The sequence below is a fragment of the Peromyscus leucopus genome, chromosome 12 (assembly GCF_004664715.2).
Source record: "Peromyscus leucopus breed LL Stock chromosome 12, UCI_PerLeu_2.1, whole genome shotgun sequence".
Taxonomy (NCBI): Eukaryota; Metazoa; Chordata; class Mammalia; order Rodentia; family Cricetidae; genus Peromyscus; species Peromyscus leucopus.
This window is the reverse complement of record NC_051073.1, coordinates 52,297,667-52,317,731: the sequence shown is the minus strand read 5'-3', so window position 1 is coordinate 52,317,731 and position 20,065 is coordinate 52,297,667. Positions and strand designations below refer to the sequence as shown.

General features: G+C 42.6%; 1 protein-coding gene across 1 annotated transcript in view; it reads left to right on the top strand.

The window, feature by feature from the left end:
- The window catches only part of Ccdc191 (coiled-coil domain containing 191), a 64,636-nt gene that overhangs the window by 21,700 nt on the left and 22,871 nt on the right, over positions 1-20,065 (top strand). The window contains 2 exon segments of the mRNA XM_028872099.2: positions 9,299-9,489; positions 17,572-17,821. Of these exon segments, the coding sequence (XP_028727932.2) occupies positions 9,299-9,489; positions 17,572-17,821 (441 nt within the window).

Genomic DNA, 20,065 nt, shown 5'->3' with positions numbered 1-20,065 from the left:
TGTACTGGAAGAACGTTTAACTACTGCCCTTTGGCTGTTTTGAGCACCAGGCTTCTACTTTGACAGTCTTAAGGACATTTATGTCTGGGTTATGCAGTCAGCACAAGAACAAGTCAGTCACTGCTGTCTGGGGTCTGAAATCCAAACGTGATGGTAACTTGTGTCCTTTTCTCACTAATGACGATCTACCCTTTATTTTTCCTTTCTTTTACTTTCTTCAGAAGAATTTTTATTGAAACAATGTCTAATGATTTTTCTAAGCTTTTAAATTTTTATTTTTATTCCAAAGAGATGGTTTTATTCCCATAGTAGACAGGTGAATAATCTATTCAAGGAAGGTTACTTAGTCCAACTTAATGAGGCCTATGTCCTTTTCACCCATAACTAACTTTATTTTGACAAATACATATGTTCTATGTCAGTTACTTTAGAATTGTGTGACTAAAATACCTGATAGTGAAGAAGGAAAGTTTCTCTTTGGATGATGGTTTCAGGAGGTCAGTCCATGATCCCAGGCTCTAAAGTAGAATATCATGGCAGCAGAAACATTGGGTAGAGGACAGCAGTTTACAGCACAGAAGACAGGAAACAGAGCCAACTAGAACGTGGCTAGAGATATACCCTCAACATCTTGCCCTACTGACTTATTTCTCCATCTAGGCCCCCACTCCCAAAGTTTCCAGGACCTCCCAAAATAGCACCACCAGCTATGGACCAAACATTTGGAACATGAGCCTCTGAGGACATCAAATTCAAACCATAACAGTTTCTCCGGTTATTTAAGCAGCTTTCTCAGTGAAAGGCAATTGATCAAAATATGAATTAGGGATTATAATATTTCATATAAAATGAATTACTTGGCAGATTTGTAAATGAGATGGTTGGATGAGAAAAGATAAATATGTATATTTTCTGGCCCCCACAACACCTACACTAGGGCCTAAGGCATTGCTAAAATTCATGAAAGTTAATAGGATGAATACATAAATGAGTGGATTTAACAAGAGAAAAAAGAGTGTAGGAAGATGCTGAGGGAGCTTGATAAATGTAGGAATAGACTTATAAAGGCCCTGAAATCAATAACAGGAATTTGCGATGTGCATAACTAAAATAAAAGGAAAAAAGGAGTCAACATGAGTTATTAAAAGATGGACATATTTTATGGTGACATCCTTGGCTGATGGGAAGGAAATTGTCATTATTCCAATATTAAAAATTTAATCAGAGTTTTAGTTTCAGAACTAGAAGAAAATGTTAAGAGTTAGGACTGGTATTTGAGAAAATCCAGGCTGGAGAGATGGCTCAGAGGTTAAGAGTAAGACCGACAAGGACTCTTAGATTCTGCATCCTTCAAGAAACAGGTGTAATTAGTGTACGCTTCTAGAACAAGAGTAAAGATTGCTAATGAAAAATAGGAAATGGGCTAAGCATGGTGCCTCACGCCTATCCCAGCCCTTGGGAAGCAGGAGCAAGTGGATCCCTGAATGTGAGGCCAGCCTGATATACATACTGAGTTCTAGGACAGCCAGGGCTACACACACACACACACACACACACACACACACACACACACACACAGCACGCACGCACGCGCAAACTGGAGTTCACAGACAGTTGTGAGCCACCATGTGGGTGCTGGGAATTGTAACTGGGTCCTCTAGTAGAGCCGCAGTAAACACTGAGCCATCTCCCCAGACCCTGTATGTGTTTTAGATATAATAAAAGTTTTAGACAGAACTACAGAGTTAACAATAACAAAACTAATAACCAACCTAAATCTGATTGCTTTGTTTCAAAAGGACATGTCAGTGTATTTGAAAGGTAAAAGTGACAACATTTGAATGAATGGTTCTTGTTTTTGTTTTGCCACAGATTTTTTTTTTCTCTCATACATTAAGGTTCTATTTTGAAGGTTAATTTTGGTGTACAGAAAAGTTACAAAAATTATGTGGACAGTTTCAATCCCTGTCACAAACCCTTTCCAGTATTGAGCAAGTCTAGTGCTCAGTCTAGGAAATTGGTACCACTGAGAGAGACCCTGTTAGAACATCACCCACTTGGAGTATGTAATTATTGATTTTATTCAATGTGGGCTCACCAATACTTATTTTTCTCTGGGTTATGGTATTCTCTACTTTGTAGCTTAAAGGATCTCCTCTTTGGCCTTTTTGAAATAGCTTTCTGCCATTTCTGCCCTTTCAACCATTTCCATTTCTTTTTAGGCAGTTTTTAATGGCACCACAGGATACTCCAGGTCTATTTTTTTCCGGCCATAGTGCTGAAATCAACACTTGTACATAGAATCCTGGTTCCTTTTACAAGAGGATGATCTTTAGAAACCAACCCTATTGTGCACACTGCTTGGAGGTGGGGGCTGTTTCTGTCCCTTCTTAGCACATAGAAGAAGGCAATCCATCTATGTCTACTAACCCGTGCTTGCTCATACCTTCTGTTTATGTCTACATAATTTAATACCTCTAATTTCAGTACAACAGTATAGGGACGAGCGTCATGTTAGGCCTCCCCCCCCCCTTATTTGTAATTGACATCTGGACTGTCTAAATTTGTATTAATCATTGTGAATCCAGGATATTTTCAGTGTAGCCCAGGTACCTCTCCCCACATCATACCTCTTTCCCAGACAGTAAGAAAGCTGGCCCGTTATGTACATTCTGTTGACTCGTAGTTAAGGCCTACTTTGCTGTAATGTAGTTTGAGAATTGCTAATCCAAGAGCTGGGTATGATGAAGCACACATATGTTCTCAACACAGGCAAGGTGGGGGTAAGAGAATCAGGAGTTAAGGCCATGTTCTGATGTGTAGTGTGTTGGAGGCCAGCCTGGATGGACTGTGTCAACTCTTACTCCCAAACAACTATGGGAGCGTATCTAACTGCAATACAAATATTTGTGTATTGTTTACTTTAGTCTTACAGTTTTCAGTCAAAATATTATTTCCCAACATTGTTCAAGTTCTTCTCTTCCCCTTCAATGTGGCTGCATTATTTATTATGATATGGGTCTTGAACCTCTAACTTGGTATTCCTGCAGTGTATTCTGAAACACAGTAAAATCTACCTTCCTCATACCTTTACACAGACATGACTGGAAATAGTTTTTGTTCAATTCCAGTACAGGTCTAGTTCTAAAGGAGCCCAAAGCTGCCTTCACCAGCCACACGATGAACAAGAGGAAAATGTCATTTGACTCACATCAGGGCAAGAAAACAGCCTGTGTACTCAGAATGTTCCACAGCACACACCTGATAGAGATACTCATATAGAATATTATCAGGGGCTGGAGAGACGGCTCAGTGATTAAGAACACTGGCTGCTCTTCCAGAGGACCCGGGTTCAATTCCCAGCACCCACATGGCATCTCACAACTATCTGTAACTCCAGTTCCAGAGGATCTGACACCTTCACACCAATGCACATAAAGTAAATTTAAGAATATTATCAAGAAGACTTTATGGAATCTCTTTCTAAGAATTGTTTGTTCCGGTATAGGTCTCTCTCTCTCTCTTTTTTTTTTGTGTGTGTGTGTGTGTGTGTGTGTGCTTTGATTCTGGGTTTTAGCTGTACCTCTAAATTCTTAACATTTCATTTAAACCATTTAGTTAGTTAGTTAGTCTTGTGGTTTTTTTGAAACAGATTTCCATAGCATGGCCCAGACTGGCCAGCAGCTTGCTGTGTAACCTAGGCTGGGCTCAGACTCAAAGCTGTCCACTTGCCTCGCCTGCCCTACTGCTGGTGGGCCGTATAATTAATAGACTTCGGAGAGACCTGGCCTCTCTTATCAGTGCACACGGCACTTATTCGCATCATTCCTCCCATTCCTCAGCTTTCCTCTTCACTCTGTCAGGACTTGTTTTTGGATAGTAACTTTCCGGTTGAGCCGATCCTATTTTCTCTTTGATCTGGCAGTGAAATCTCTTAGGGAGATTCAGCAATTCATGTGTCATAGCTAATTAGCAGACACAACATGGGATTAACTATGAAATTCTTAACACTGTTTGGAAAGTGCCTTCTTAATTCTCTATTCTGAAATACATTTTTGTTTAATAAGATTAGAAACTCTGTGATCCCTTCTGCTTGGGAAAGTGGCCGAGAACAATGGAACATGGGGTGATATTAGCCTAAATCTGCATTCTCTGGGGAGAAGGTTTTGATTTTCATATTTGGTTAGGTTTTTCTGCTAGAGGGTAAGATAATAATGACCCACAGGAATCATTGTTAATATTATGCCTGTGGCGTAGAGCCTTCCAAAAATCCATCCTAAACTAGACCAAGAAAACATGGTGATATGGGGGTGGGGAGGACTCTGCATTTTTTTCTCCTGGCAGGATGCTGGAAACTGTAGTTAAGTACCTCATTTATACAGCATGGTTCCTTTCCAGAGACCTCCCTGTTATCAGAATGCCCACAGAGCACCAAAGCAAAACCATTTCTGAAGTGGCAGGGCCACGGTCTTCTGCAGTGTTGGGGAGGGGCCTCTTTGCAAATCAAACTGTAGAGAAAGAGATGCCAAGACATAAGGGAAGCGGGCGGAGACTGGAGAAACTCTGCCCCCCTAGGTTTATTGCCAAAAGTACTACGTGGGATTCGTTTTATAAAGTGTTTGGACAGGTATGCATTACTTTAATATAGCCAACTTTCCAGAAAACTTCCCACGAAAATTTTATCAATTTTGACACAGAGTTTTCTTTCTTGTTGTCATTTTTCATCATGGCCAAGCCAGTTGGCCCATTCTCATGAGGGGATGGAATGTAGAGCCAGTGTTAGGCTCTTAAAAGTGCTCTAGGCCCAGAGGTTCCTATTCTTCAGCAATGTTGGTTCCCGGTGCTGGATCTTGGACCCGGGGCCTCATACATTCTTGGCAGGTACTCTACCAATACTTATTCTTCAATATGTTTGGTTTTGTTGTTGTTGTTTGGTTTGTTTTTTTGAAAAAAAGATACTGATTTAATCTTGCTTTTAAAAATTAAAGGGAACGCCTATGCCATAAGTCCAGGCCATTCTCTCAAAGTTTACAGAGTAGAATAATTTTTTTTTTTAAACACTAGACATTTCTGGTGAATACTTGTAAAAATCTCCTGTGGATGAGGACAGTGGCATCACTCATTCATTGTCTCATTGCTGGAGCACCCTGGAGCTGAAACAAGCATTTGCCTGGTGTCCTCTGAGAGAAGATGCGCTCGTAGCATAGTTTATGTGTGTGAGTGCCCAGGTCTGGAGAAGGTGAAACAGAAAATAGGGACTGATGGAGAGATGAGAGCATCTCAAAAGAAAAGAAAAGGCAGTAAGTAGCAGCCTGTCTTCCCTAAAGACATGGTGGTATCCTGAGATGTAGTCCAGGCTATGCTGGGAAAAAGAGCCCGGTCCTATAGTGATTGGGCTGTAAGCTACATTGAGGTAAGACTAACAACTGCTTCCTAAAAGTACTCCTTCTAGAACAATACAGAATAACTATTCAATAAATATAGTATTGTTGATTGGACTTCTTAACAGCCTTAAGAATTTACCAAACATCCTTATGTTGCCTATATGTATTGACACATTCATGAGTAAAATGTTCCAGTGTCTCATGTCTGGTCTTTATTTTTAAACTCTGCAGGTGGGGGAAAGGTGCAGGAAGACAGACAGAGCTGTTGATTTGCGAAAGTGTTGATAAGTTGTAAAGCTGAGTGAAGGTTTTGTTTTTGGTTTTTTTTGTTGTTTTTTTTTTTTTTTGCTGTACTTTTGGATATACTTGTTAAATTTCTGAAACTAAGGATTGTAAAAAAGTTTAGAAGAAGAAAGAATGGAATTGAATGTAGAAATGTCTCCTGGTAGAGGTGGTCAGACTTTAGGCCTCTGGAGTTTTCCATGCACCTGATATCTTCTTTTCTTTGAAGGGTGGGCACAAAATGATGAAAAGTAGGAGTTACATAGGTCACAGGGCACTTGATTTCCATCCCAGAATTCAAGGCTGGCCCCTCCCACTGCAGACTTCCGGGGCTGTGGTGAAGATCCGTGTGGAGCACCTGGTTCTTTGTAGCTCCTGTGTGCGTTCTTCTTACAAACAGTGCTCCCGGAAGGAAAACAAGACACTGAAGATGTCTTCAGTTGCAGCATGGCATGTGTTCCTTTCACACTGGGAGCAGAAAGGAGTCCCTAGGGCGTTCCTGGGAGGGCAACCTTCTTCCTGACATTTGAACCTCAGCCAAGTCCCCTAGACTACTGGTTGCACCACAGTTAGTTCCATTCAGCAAAACTAAATTGTAAACTTGTTGACATTTTTGTCCTCTTTACAATTCATTGTTTATTTTTCCACGACAGAGAATTTTGATGCAATTATCAGCGAGCTTTCTGACAAAAGGGAAGTAGCTGAAGAATTTTGATGAGTTACCCACTTCATTAATCAGAACAAGCATCTCTAGTGACAGGGTTAGAATTACAATGAAGATTAGATAGCAAATTGCTGTTCCACCTAGTGTCAATCATCCGCAGTGACAGCAGTGTGATTACACATCAGGGAAGAGCTGTTCTTGCCAACAGAACGAGGGCAACTCCAGTGCAGGTAATCAATTTAGCAGGGTGGGCTGTCATTTCTTCTCTTGAGTGGAATCCTTAAAAACCAAATGCTGTCTTGTGGAAGATTTTAAGGGGGAGACAGCATTTCACTTTAAAACTTCCTCTCACATTGTAGTATTGTATTTGAACAATTATTATAGATGCACGCTTAGGTACAGCTCATCCCCACGGTCATTTTCCCTGGTTCATTTACCATACCAAGCACATCACTGCAGCTTGATAAAGAGATGGTAGAAGCTAGGGGAGAATGCGTGATTACATTTGGAAACTATCAGCAAGAAAAACCAGATACAGAAACGAATGCAGTAAGAAAGAAAGACAGAGAGGCCATGCTGGTTCCATGGCTAGGGAAACGTTGGAATTCTTCTGGCTTAAACAGAATGCACTCCTCTTCTAACTCGGGTGTGCTTTTAAATAGCTCTTGTTACAAAGAGCAAAAGGCTAGAGCACCACTGTTGTTCTAGACCAGTGGTTCTCAGCATGTGGGTGAAGACCCCTTTGAGTGGCATATCAGATATTTACATTACAATCCATAACAGTAGCAAAATTACAGTTATGAAGTAGCAACAATAATTTTATGGTTGGGGGTCACCACAACATGAGGAGCCATATTAAAGGGTTGCAGGATTAGGAAGGTTGAGAACCACTGTTCTAGACTGAACTGATCAGGAGAAGCAGACAGTTTACTGGGGCTACAGAGGGTGACCTTTAATCCTCATTGTCACCTTGCCTGGGCTTAGAATCACTTAGGAGACACACCCGGGAGGGAGTGTGCAGAGAGGTTTACAGGGAAGAGGGAAGACCGTCCCAGGGACTGTCCCAACCAAATCAAAGGGGGAAAGCCAGCTTAGATAGCATTCGTCCCTCCCTGCCTCCTGACTGTGGGCACAATGTGCGACTGCCCCAAACTACAACTACTACAAGACCTTTGTAGCTGTCACACTACCCCTGCCTTGATAGACTACATACACCCTTGGACTAGGCCCAAATAGAGACCTTTGTGTCTGTCACCCTTCCCCTGCCTTGATAGACTACATACACCCTTGGATCCTGCCTCAAGTTCCTGCCTTGGCTTCCCTCTACGATGGACTGGAACTCGTAAGCCAAATAAACCTTTCTTCCCCTAAGTTGCTCTCATTCGTGGCATTTATCACAGCAACAAAAAACAAGCTAGCACTGAGAACCACTCTGTGAAGCCAGTTCTCTCCTTTGGGGGATCTAGACTGGAACTCGGCTTGTCCGGCTTACGGGATGAATGTCTACCAGCTGAGGCAGCTCACTGGCCCCACCTTTTATTTCTCTCTCCTATTTCCCTATAACCTTCCAAAAGTAGAGATTGTTTCTTCAACAACTTCGTTGAGAGTTCCCAAACGGAAGCACAGTGGCAGGTGTTTAGTAAATGTTGAAATAGCATCCCTTACGTATTTTTACAAGAAGAAGCCATGAGTTAGGCCCAAGGCTTTGAAACCCATCCTTCCCAGGAGAGCCACTTCTTGGGGCGTTGCTTTCTGGTTGACCTCACACTTGGAGCTCCCGTCATGTTGACATTCCCAGTTAAGGGTACCGTCCCCTTCTCTTGGGACTGTCACAGTCTCGTGGAAATCAGAAAACCTAAGAGTCTGATAGTGTGGGGGGTGCCTTTCCTGACAGATGCAAAGCTTGCTGTGGAATACAGCAGAGGAGCACTAGAGTTGGGGGAAGAGCTGGCCATAGGACTGTCTGTGGGAAATAAGTGCTGAAGTAGACAGAGAAGGGCAGAAAAGAAAGACAGAGCAGTTAATAGGAAGAGATGGGAAAGTGTGACGCAGTGCTGAGGCTAAGAGATGACAGTAGATTCATCAGATTGATCTAGAAAAAACAGAATGTTTTCATGAGGATAGAGTATATAGACGAGGAGTGAGTGGCACTGGTTTTCTCCTTAGACCTGGATCCTGAGTAAAGTACTCCCTGAGGACTTCATTAGGGGTGGTGGACCTTGTCTAATTTGCTATTGACTGCATAGGCACATGATGGCCTGGACAGCTCTCGGCCTTCTTCTCCAAACCCCAATAACATGATTAGTGGTAGCCCAGTCAGGCTTGTCATTTTTAGATGCCTTGTTTTTTCAAGGAATGGAGACCCCATTCTGTTCCCCTGAGAACTCCCATGTTCACTCATGAAGGACAGGAGTGGTGCTCAAGACAGGACTGAACTAAAGGCTTACTATTTGAAGCTCAAGATAAAGCCTTGCAGGGCAGATCATGTTGGAATCTGCTCCCTCAAGCTTCTCAAGGCCTCTAGTTCATGTCTAAGATAGGACCTGCTATCCAGTTTACCACAGGACGAGTGCCCTGTGATGAGAATTAAGTATTTCAGTTTAAGTCATGGAGCTGTGGGTGCCTCTGATGCCGGACTTAAATATTTCTCATTCCTAGCCGGGCGTGGTGGTGCACGCCTTTATTCCCAGCACTCGGAGAGAGCAGGGATTTTGTGAGTTCGAGGCAGCTGGCTACAAGTGACTCCAAAAGGCGCAAATACACAGAAACCTGTCTCGAAAAAACAAAAAAAAAAAAAAAAAAAAAAAATTTCTCATTCCTATAGCTTTGTTCCATTCCATCAGAATCACAGGTAACAGATTTGTTCAGACAAGTGTGATGGGAAAAATCTGAGGACGGGGCTGTCAATGTGGCATATTTCAAACACAAAAGCTGATTGGTGGTGATTTTCCAAATGTTTTCACTCCAGTGTCAAAAACGGTATTTCTCTGCCTGGCACAAGCTGATTCTGGATCATAGGATTAAGCTGGGGAAAGCTGGGACCCTGTCTGACTGGAAGCTTCAACTGAAGGTCCTGCGAGCCTGGAGAGACTATACACGGTCCCAGAAGATGGAGCGGGAGACCCAAGCCTTGGAAAATGACCTTAGGGAAGAGAACAGGTACATTACTTCAACCCTGAAAATCCTCCTGGTGTGCTGATCTAGGGCATCTTCCCTCTGAAGAGGCCGGAAATCAACTCCAGAAACACTGTCCTCTACAATCAGCTATGACACAGTGGTCTGTTCTCCTGTTTTACCCCAGCTAGAGAGACTTAACTGAAAATGAGAAGCCACGCGATTATCTGTTTAAAATGTACAGATGAATCTCGTTCCCTTTCTGTAGAGGAAAGATTGGGCTTCCATTGCTAGGGAACAGCACTGCACCTTGTACCATCTCGCAGTTCTGAAGAGGGAGTTTGCTCTATATGCCAATAATTCTCATTGATAGAATTGCTGTCTGCACATAGAATGTTAATTAAGGACGCAGGGAACATCCATCTGGGAGGGCCAACCTGCCAAGAGTGATGCCTCCCACACTGCTGTCTTTTGTTCCACACCTTATTTAGAGGTTTCTGACGCTTTTAGATCAAGTCCCTCTTTGCTAGTGCTGTGTCACACAGAATTTATTGTCAAATAAAGCTTTCTTTTTAATCTCATTATCTTAAAATTAAATACATTTTCTCTTTCCATCTCCAAGTTTAACTTAGCGTGTTGTTTTTGTGTGTTAATTTTGTTTTGTTGCTGCTTAGTAGTGCTGGCTGTTGAACCCCGGGCTTTGCATATTTTACTACTGGGCTACAGCCCCTCAGCATATCACCTTTCTGTTCTAGAATCAATGTCAGGAGAGCAGAAGGAACCATTCTGTTCTTAAGTATAATCACTACAGACGACTCTGTCATTCATTCAAGATAAAAAACTAAGTGAATGGTATGTGGGAGAGTTGTTACATTGGAAGGCATAGCTGTGCACCCCGATGCTATAGCATCAGACCCTGGAGGTTATACAGGCGTTTGTCACACGAGGATGTATAGGCATTTGGCCCTTGGTCCATTGTCCTCAAAGGACTCAGTTCTATGAGAAAAACAGTGTCTAGAGACAGTGCAGGTGTTCAGCATATCGTACAGTAAGTTCCCTTCTGCTGCTAGGAACACAACAGAGCAAAATGTCACTGGTCGGGTAGGTGCCTCAGATTGTGGAAAGCAGGCTTCATCAGGGGGAAAGTAGCCATCTGGTTTGGCTGGAGATAAACATGTGGCCTTCTGATCCCTGAGCCTCTCCAGCGCCCATGAAAAGCTTTATGTGCCAGGACAAGGGGTTTAGGTATTAGTTGGCTATAAGGTGCCTTTCTAAAGCCTGTCTTTTGTACCATACAGTGGGGACATCTGTGGTGGAAAGGGCCACTGGAGAAAACGCTCCTTTGATCTGTTTCCAGAATCCCAGGACCTTGTGATTGCTGTAAGGAACTGGGATGGCAGCCGACTGGAAAACTGAATGATGGGGTTTTGCTGGGTAAAGAATTTGAACTGGAGACAGCGTAAGGGCATAGAGTGGAAAGTGAAATGTTAAAGTTAAAAGCCGCCTGTAAGACTTGCATGCCAGAAGAAACTTGTAGAAGAAAAATCTGGAGAACTCAGGATTCCATTCCAATTAAACAGTTTAAATATAAAGGCACTAAATGGAGATTTCATAATAGTATAATGTGCCAATTTTTTTTAAGATCTCAGAACTTTTAGTCTGGTATCTAAATTATTTTCAGGTGTCTATTTTTAAATGTTCAGAACGGGTACTAAAATTTTTTTAACCGCTGAAGTTAGAAAATATTGAACTTATAATACTTTTTTTACTATAAAGCATTAGAACAAAACATACCCTCGAGCAGGATGACATCTTAGGATCGTCTGATCCAGCCCCTGGCTTCAGGGCTGAGGATGAGAAAGCCCCAAGAGGAGAAGTGAGTCACAAAGCCAGATGTGAGCCTTGTCCTGGGGTTCTGCCTGGGGTGCCTCTGCCAGTCAGTGCTGCCTCCGGTCAGGACCAACAGCGTCTTGGTTGGGGTTCCCAGGCTAGCCCTGAGTCTCTGCTGTGTTGCAGTTTGCTTTAGAGTGTGATAGGAAAATTGAGGGTGGGGACTAACAGGCCATCCGAGAAAGGAGTGAGGCGGAGGAGCTGTTCCTGCAGACTCTCCCGAGTCCCCAGCTCTGCATGTTGACTGTTGTCCTAGCAACTGTTTAGGAAATTGAGACCCTGGACCATCTTCATCGTGCCCAGCGAGGTTTCTCTGCGTTGCCTCGGTGGACATTGACTACAGTGGTAAATGAGCCAGTTAGTGAAGGGAGGGAGGTTCGGGCACTTCCTTCCCTGCAGTTGAACTGGAGGCTTCATGCTCCAGTGCGCCATGGCTAGGTGAGAGCCGGGGTAGAGTGGTTCCTCACAGGGAGGGAGGGACAGGACACAGGTGATGCTGTGGCTCATCGCAGGGTGCTCTTGAAACCACTTGTCTGTTCCTCAGATGTGAGCTGAATCCACATCTCCGGTTTCTGCACCCACAGTGGCTTTGTTCCCGGAGGTTTCTCTTCCCAGTCTGCTCCCCTGCAGGGCCCAGCCTTATGGGCTTTCCTCTCTCTGTTCTTCCCGCTCGCCCTCTAAAGCAGCAACAAATCCCTCTGTTCTTATTCATAATTTAGGAGCCTCCTTGGCTTTCTGTGCACAGCCTCACCTCCACTCCAAGGGTTCATCCACTTATTCTACAAATGTATCTTGCTTTCTCTAGTAGGAATTGTGGTCATTCTATTTCCATCCATCTCTTTTCTTTCAGAAGTAGTGATTATGTTGGATGTGATGGTGCATGCCTGTAATCCTAGAATTTGGGAGGAGAAGGCAGGGCGATGAGGAGTTGGAGGTCATCTTTAGCACATAGCCAGTCTGAGGCCAACCTGGGTTACATGAGACCTAGTCTCAAAAAAATAAAATAAAATGAAAAAAAAAAAAAAGGTTATTGTGACTAATGGTTTTACTAAATTTTAATATAATATCATACTATAATTTCAGCATAACAAATATTTCCAGATTCATTTGCTTAGGTAATGTCATAAAACTCTATTATTCACACCTTTGGTGTGGTGGTATCGAAATTTTAACAGTGTCAATTTCCTTAGCATATTCACTTTCACAGGTTGGCTCCATATCTCTTGTTCTCCTCTCCCTTCTTCCTTGAATTTATAGGCAGCTCTACAGGAAAATGGGAATAAGCAGGGTTTGCATTCAGTATCGTCTGCTGGCCTTCCTTGAGTTCTGTTCCCCTACTTCCTCTGGACTTCCCTGGGAAGTACCTGCCCTAGGTTGTACCAACCACCTTCCACATGTCCCGGGCGGCCATCTTCAGTCCTCTGGCCCTGCCAGAACATGCCTTGATCTCTCCCTGTCATTTCTCAAGCCCCCACATCTTTGTGCCTATAGTCCCTGATTTCCCTAATTCTTCATTTCTAACACTTCTCAGTTCAGCCTTCTGTGGGGAATCATATACAAAGAATCATATACAAAGAATCATATACAAAGAATCATATACAGAGCACTTCTTTAAATCATGTTCAGTCACCTCCCCCTCTGTGCTCACCTAGCTCCCAGGTCAGTGGCCAGAGGCCACGTGGCATATGCGTCTGGTGAAGCCCCTAATAAGATCTGTCAGAGGACCAGACTTGCACTGCCTGGCTCACTTTAAAAACTCCTTTAAACAAAATTGTCTTCTATTCCCTGTTTCCCTGGGGGCTACCTGGTGCATTATGGAATGCATTAGCTTGCTCTTGCCTGTTCCTGCTGAACCTGCTCGTCCCAAATGCAGCTGACCCTGTCACTGCTGTGATCATGGTCTGCGTCAGGTTTCGGCACTTAGTCAGATCACCGGCGTGTGGTTATTTATCCTCTCTCATCCCTTTTGAAAAATTCAAGACACAGGGCTAGTGAAATGACTCAGACGATAAAGACACCTGCCGTCCAGCCTGGTGACCTGAGTTCCATCCCCAGAAGCCACATGGTGGAAGGTGAGAACTGACTCCTGCGAGTTGTCCTCTGACCTCCACACACCCACCATGTGACCCCCACCCAAAAAGAAAGTAAACATTAAGACACGGTTTAGACATCCAATAGTCTTGCTGTAAGATATCATTAATACTTTATTATAGATTTCATTCTATATTTTTAGATTTTGTTTTATTTACTTAAGGTAACAACAGAAAAAAAAAAAAAAAAAAAAACACTGGAAGACTAGGCATGTAGAGTTCTCAGGACCATTTCTGAGGATGGATCTGCAGCTTAGAGACCATCAGCCACTTGCCCACTATCCCAGATCTCTGCTTGGAGTTCTCCTGACTTCAGGGTTCCACATTACACACCTCTCACTAAAAGCACTATTAGAAGTATTGATCCTGGGCAACTTGGTTCACACTTGAATTCCTATTTAAATTGTTCCTGTTTTGTGTTCTTAAGCCTACAGTGGCAGCCTTTCTTTGCAGGCAGTTATGTAATTATGATGATCAATTTATACATTCTTGCTAGAAATGTTCTGATTTAGCTCACAAGCATATTGGGACAGGCTGTTTTCCATAAGGCACTCTGCCCTTCTTTATGGTTACTGGGAAATGTGGCTTGAGCCTTTTCCTCAGGTGAATTTAACTAAGCGATTGCATCTCACTAAGGTTTTATGAAATTGAGGTGATTTTACCCCCGTTTCAGAACTAGCTATATTTTTAGCAATCTTTTAAAAAGTATAGAAGTTGGTTCATATGGGACATTGTCACTGTGCCAAAATGGAGTGCAGAGCAGCAGCCATGGAAACAGCCTCTCTGGTTTCAGGGTCTGTCTTCTGCCCTCCACCTTAACTGGCAAAGCCAGAAGTCCTAACTTCATTCCAGAGCTCCTGGGCAGCCATCACAGAGGGCTCTCAGCTCTGGAACAAACAGGTCCTTCTTCTCATATTCCTACCTTCTTAGTCTTGAGGGAGTTACAGAGATGGTTTTCTCTTGGTCTTTCGTAGCAGCTAAAGACCTGAACTGAAGGTCGGAAGGCCAGTCAGTGCTGCTTTGGGCTGTTTATGCTGTGAAAATGGTCTTAGCACACCAGGCACCTCCACACCTCTCCCTCTTGAGAAGATGGATGTAAATTGGATTTCACGTTAATCAGACTCAGCAACCAGCGTCTCCTGTCCTAAAATGTATGACTTTTCCTCACTGGAGAGAACGCTAGGTTTTTGTTAGCTTTGCTCCTTTTCTAATGCTTTCCCTGCTCCTTAACTTACTGCCTCTTCTAAAAATTGTATCAAGTCAGTCTCGTTAGATACTTAATTTACTGCCATTATAGTAAAAATACATCCATATTGATTATGCCTTATAATATACTTTTATTATAGAAACTCTCTGCCAGTCACCAAGTATTGGTCAGCCATCATCAACTGTATAATCAACCATTATGAGGATCAATTAAATATAATGATATATGCTGCTGGAAAATGTCCTGGTCGATTTTCTGCTGCTGTAGCAGAGTATCATAGGCCAAATGATTTATGAACAATAGAGGAGTTGATTTGGTTCCTAGTCCTGGGGACTTAGGAGCCCAGAACATAGTACTAGTGTGACAAGGGCAGGCAAGCACACACTGGGCAGGTAGGAGCTGGGCTCTCCCTTTTCAGTGGTAACCCACCTCCAGGACAAGAGCGTCGCTCTGTTCCTGGGGGCAGAGCCTTCACGGCCTAATCAGCCGTTTTCATGTTTTACCTGGCTGGTAAGCATATAACACTGAGCTACCATCTCTAGCTCCCTAGTCGCCTGTCCAAGGCCCCATTTCTTCATATTGTTACAGTAGGAGTTCAGTCTGCACAGTTTTAGAAGGTATGTAGAAACCATGGCAGCTGAGGTACTTGTATATCAAGGCTAGATTAGAAGAGGCATAGCTGTGCATTTCTGGTAGGAAGGGGAAATACTATTTCGTGGAACTTGTGTTTCCTTTAAGTTTGTAAACTTCTACATTAAGTTACATTTTTCACTGTAGGTAACTATCAGAGAAGGTCAGAAGTCATGTAATCATTTTTGAAAAACTATAGAAATGGGGACTGGAGAAATGACTCAGCATTAAAAGTACTTGATGTTCTTGCAAAGGACCTGGATTCCGTTTGGGGCACCATCTTGTGGGGATTCACAGCCTTCTGTAACTGCAGTTCCAGAGGGATCTGACACCCTCTTCTGGCCTCTGTGGGTACTGCATGCATGCATATGGTCTGAATATGTATTTACATGCAGGCAAAACAGTCATACACAAAAGTAAACAAATCTTTTTTTTAATCTCTAGAAATATTCTCCTTACTCACTGATTTAAATTGTTATGATTTTCTTGATAGAACCCCAGAGTGTATGTATAATGTGTAATGGAAAGAACTAAGCAAACAGTGCTATGGAGAACTCAGTTAGGTTTACAAGATAAAATCAAGAAGGCGAATAAACGATACTGGATTTAAAGTCTCCAAATGGATGCCTGATGCCACATAATCAATAACAGAATAAGTTCCAAGGTCACAGTGATAACTGTCCCCCGATAGATAGATACAAGAAACCTCTAGGCTTGAGTCCTGAGCCTGTGTGGTGTGATGTTCACATGTGTGCAGATGGAGGCCCAAGGTTGATATGTGCAGCTGTGATGTTCACATGTGTGATGAGCCAGGTTGTGTATGTGCAGCTGTGATGTTCACATGTGTGCAGATGGAGGCCCAAGGTTGTGTATGTGCAGCTGTGATGTTCACATGTGTGCAGATGGAGGCCCAAGGTTGTGTATGTGCAGCTGTGATGTTCACATGTATGCAGATAGAGGCCCAGGTCGTGTTAGGTGTCTTTTTTTTTTTTTTTTTTTTTTTTTTTGGTTTTTCGAGACAGGGTTTCTCTGTGTAGCTTTGCACTTTTCCTGGAACTCGCGTTGGAGACCAGGCTGGCCTGGAACTCACAGAGATCCACCTGGCTCTGCCTCCCGAGTGCTGGGATTAAAGGTGTGCGCCACCACCGCCCGGCTTGTTAGGTGTCTTATATTGCTCTTTACCTTATGTATTGAGTCATGGTCTCTTGCTGAAGCTTGGACTCTTGTGGTGTGGCTAGCCAGCTTGCTCTAAGGATTCCTTCTTTCCATTTCCTGTGTTTTGAGATTACAGACAGGCCACCACAGCTACCTGCTGTTAACATGGCCTCTGGGGATCTGAACTCCAGTCCACACATTTGTGTGGCAAAAGTTTTACCTGCAGAGCCTTCTCCTCAGCCCCAAGGCTTGAATTCTTGACCAACTTCCACCATGATGTCTCCTGGGGATGATTCCCATGGGGAAATCAATAATGTCCACTCCCAATCCAACCAGCCAGGATCACTTATGTTTACGAAGGTTCTGGGAGCCCAAAGGAGCTCTTTCTTAGGTGATGGATGAACTCCCTGAGAGCTGGAGCCCGGCCTGTGCCTTCACGTGTGTCTAGTGCTTTGCTATCTCTTCACAATACAGCCATTCATTCAGCTCAGGGCTTTGGGAAATGAGTCCTCTTCTGTGCTCCTCTCCCTGGGCAGGTCTGTAATGAGATCACCTTCAGGTCTTGACCTCGACTTTCAGAAGTCTTTTTTCTTGTTGTTTGTCTATCTGTTTGGATTTTGAGACAGGGTTTCTCTGTGTAACAGCCCTGGCTGTCTTGAAACTTGCTTTGTAGACCCAGCTGGCCTCGAACTCACAGAGATTGGCCTGCGTCTGCCCGCCAAGTGTTGGGATTAAAGGCGTGCGCTACCATCCGGTGGTAAGTCATAATTATTGGCACCATTGAGTGATGTGGCTAGGTTATTGAATTTTCTCCTAACGTACCTGCCTTAGATTTCCACCCCCTCCGGAATCTCTCTTTCCCTAATGCAGTCTTCTTTTCAAAATAGTTACATGTGTATATAATATAAATTAATATGTCTTATTGGGAAGATAGAACAGTGCAACTGCTTTTTCTTCTTAAAGGTTATGCTGAGGTGTTGATGCCTTTGATTAGAGTCTGCTCTGAGGATCATAAGTAATTCCATTTAGTTTACTATAACATGATAAGATGGAGCATCTCAGGAACTCCTTTGGCTTTATGTTTCATTTGTATTATGAGCTAATACTATAAATGGCTTCTTTTTTTTTTTTTAATGGACGCACTTTGTCTCTTAGAAAACAACAACTGGCTACTGAGTATAACCGGAAACAAGTTCTTCGTTACTGCTTTTCCGAGTGGCAGCGTTGGCATGGTTCAGAAGTTATTAAGAGAGAGCTGGCTCTAGCCAAGGAGCAAACCAGGAAGAAAATGGATGAGCTGCTGAAGGCAGCCTCCCTCGGGAAACTCAGTTCAAATGGGTCATCAGGAATCCGCCTTCTTGCCGAGACGACAGCCACAGTGGACCCGCCAGTAGAAAGTGGAAAGGTGCCTTGTTTCCTTTGTTTGAGCTTCATGTTTATTATGGGTTTGCATCTGAGCTTTGCCCTTTATAGCAGCTGAAGTCAGAGTGCCTTGTCTAGGACATGCAAAGGCTAGGGCTGCTACAGTGCACAGAGGTTACCACTCAGGCTGTGATTATTTCCTTAACCGGATATATATTTTTTTTAATAGTCATACGTCGATGTTGGGCTAGCTGGAAATTGGTAAGGACATGATACAGAAGGGATTCATAACAGCTAAGTGAAAGGCCTGTGGAAAGAGATGGGTAAAGCTGGCTGACAACTCTTGAGCCCCCTATGATCTTCACACATTTCCTGTTTGGATAAGCTTGTGATAGGATGTATTCTTAAGGTTTTTTTTCTAATAAGAAGAGTTGTTCATACTAATTGTGACCATTTGGTAGAAGAAAAATGGCCAAGAATTTAATTTAAAAAAAAAAAAATCAGTGATGATGGTATATATCTGTAATTGCAATCTCCAAGTCAGCCTGTGCTGTTTAGTGAGTTCAAGGCTAGTCTCAATAAACAACCAAATCTATAATTCCATTATCTGGAGGTGACATGGAAGTATAGTTATCTATTCTTTTCTCTATTGAGGCATATATAAATTTGTTATTGTTAATATTTTATTTAGCTTTAAATTTCCCTTAACCAGGTCACTGGAGAAATCTAGCCTGCCATAATCAGGAAAAGGAAGGCTTGTTGGTTTTTTATTTGTTTGTTTCTTTTTTCTAAATTTATTTTTATTTTATGTGCATTGATGTTTTGCTTGTATGTATGTCTGCGTGAGGGTGTCAGATCTTGGAGTTACAGACAGTTGTGAGCTGCCATGTGGGTGCTGGGAATTGAACCTGGGTCCATTTGGAAGAGCAGCCAGAGCTCTTAACCACTGAGCCATCTCTACAGCCCCTCTTTGCTTATTTCTGAGTCCTGGTCACATATAGTACAGGCTGGCCTAAAATACACACAGTAGCAAAGGTTGGCCTTGAACTCCTGACCCCATCCTGCCTCCACTTCCCAAGTGTTGGGATTATGCAAGAGTTTTCTGTGGAGTTTGTCTGGTTAGTTGTTTGTTTGCTTTTTTAATATGAATGTAACTTTTATTTTCCTATAAACATCTTGAATTTTCTAAATAGAACATGGACACTTTTATGTTATTAAATATACCTTAGCCATAATCCTTCATTAAAAGTATCTCTCTCTCAAAGCTAGACCTACTAATCAGAATTTCTGGAAATGGGGCACCAGTAATTTTAGTTCTGCAGGTGAACTGAATGCCTGCCCTGGTTATGGACTAAGTTCTCTGCTACTGCTTTATAATGCCTACATGACATTGGGTGAATGTAACTCACAGATGGCTGAAATTTAGGTTGTCACTATTTCAGCAATGTTTCACTCGACATCCCACTAGTAACTAAGTCTTTGCATGTATACATAATGCTTAGGGTAAATATTTTCAGACAGAATGCATGTTCTGTTTTCAATCTTATTGTTTCTTTATCACTTGCATTTTTATTGTTAGTGAAGTTAAGCATTTTTATATTGCCTATATGTACATATAGATATGGATATAGACGTATGGCATAAGTAAGTCGCCTGTTAGTACCTTTGTTCATTTTTCTACTTGTGTGTGTACCTCTTTATTTACAGGAGTTCTTTATACTTTTAGGAATACTGATACGCACATGATTATGTGTGCTGCAGACCTTTTGTCCACTTGGTCTTCTGCCTTTTTGGTCTGGTTTGGTGTTGGTGCTGTGCCCAGATGTTCATTTTTATGAGGTCACTCAGCCTGACAGTCTTTCTCCCTTGTTGCACTTGTCTTGTTAGAAAGCCTTAGGAGAAGATCTGCCTCCACCCTGCTCGAAGTGCTGTTCAGGACTTAACTCAGACACATAAAATTAAATTGGGCACCTGAGGGTCTCAGCCTTGCTTTATACCCTGATTACTGTGAGCAAGCAGGCTGGCTTTCATTTAAGCATACTTTCAGCAAAGAAGGCGCATAAGAATGCTTACTGGGGCTTATGCAACATTCTAGGCCCTTCCCCCAGGCATTTTATCTACCTTTATATCAGCTAGATAATTTTGTCTCTATTGAGACCAGAAAAGATTTATATCTTACTAAGTTCTACTGTTCTTATCTTTAAATGAAAAAAGTCAGCAAAAATACTTTTCCTGTGTAAAAAAAAAAATGCTGTATAATATACATACATATGTACACACACACACA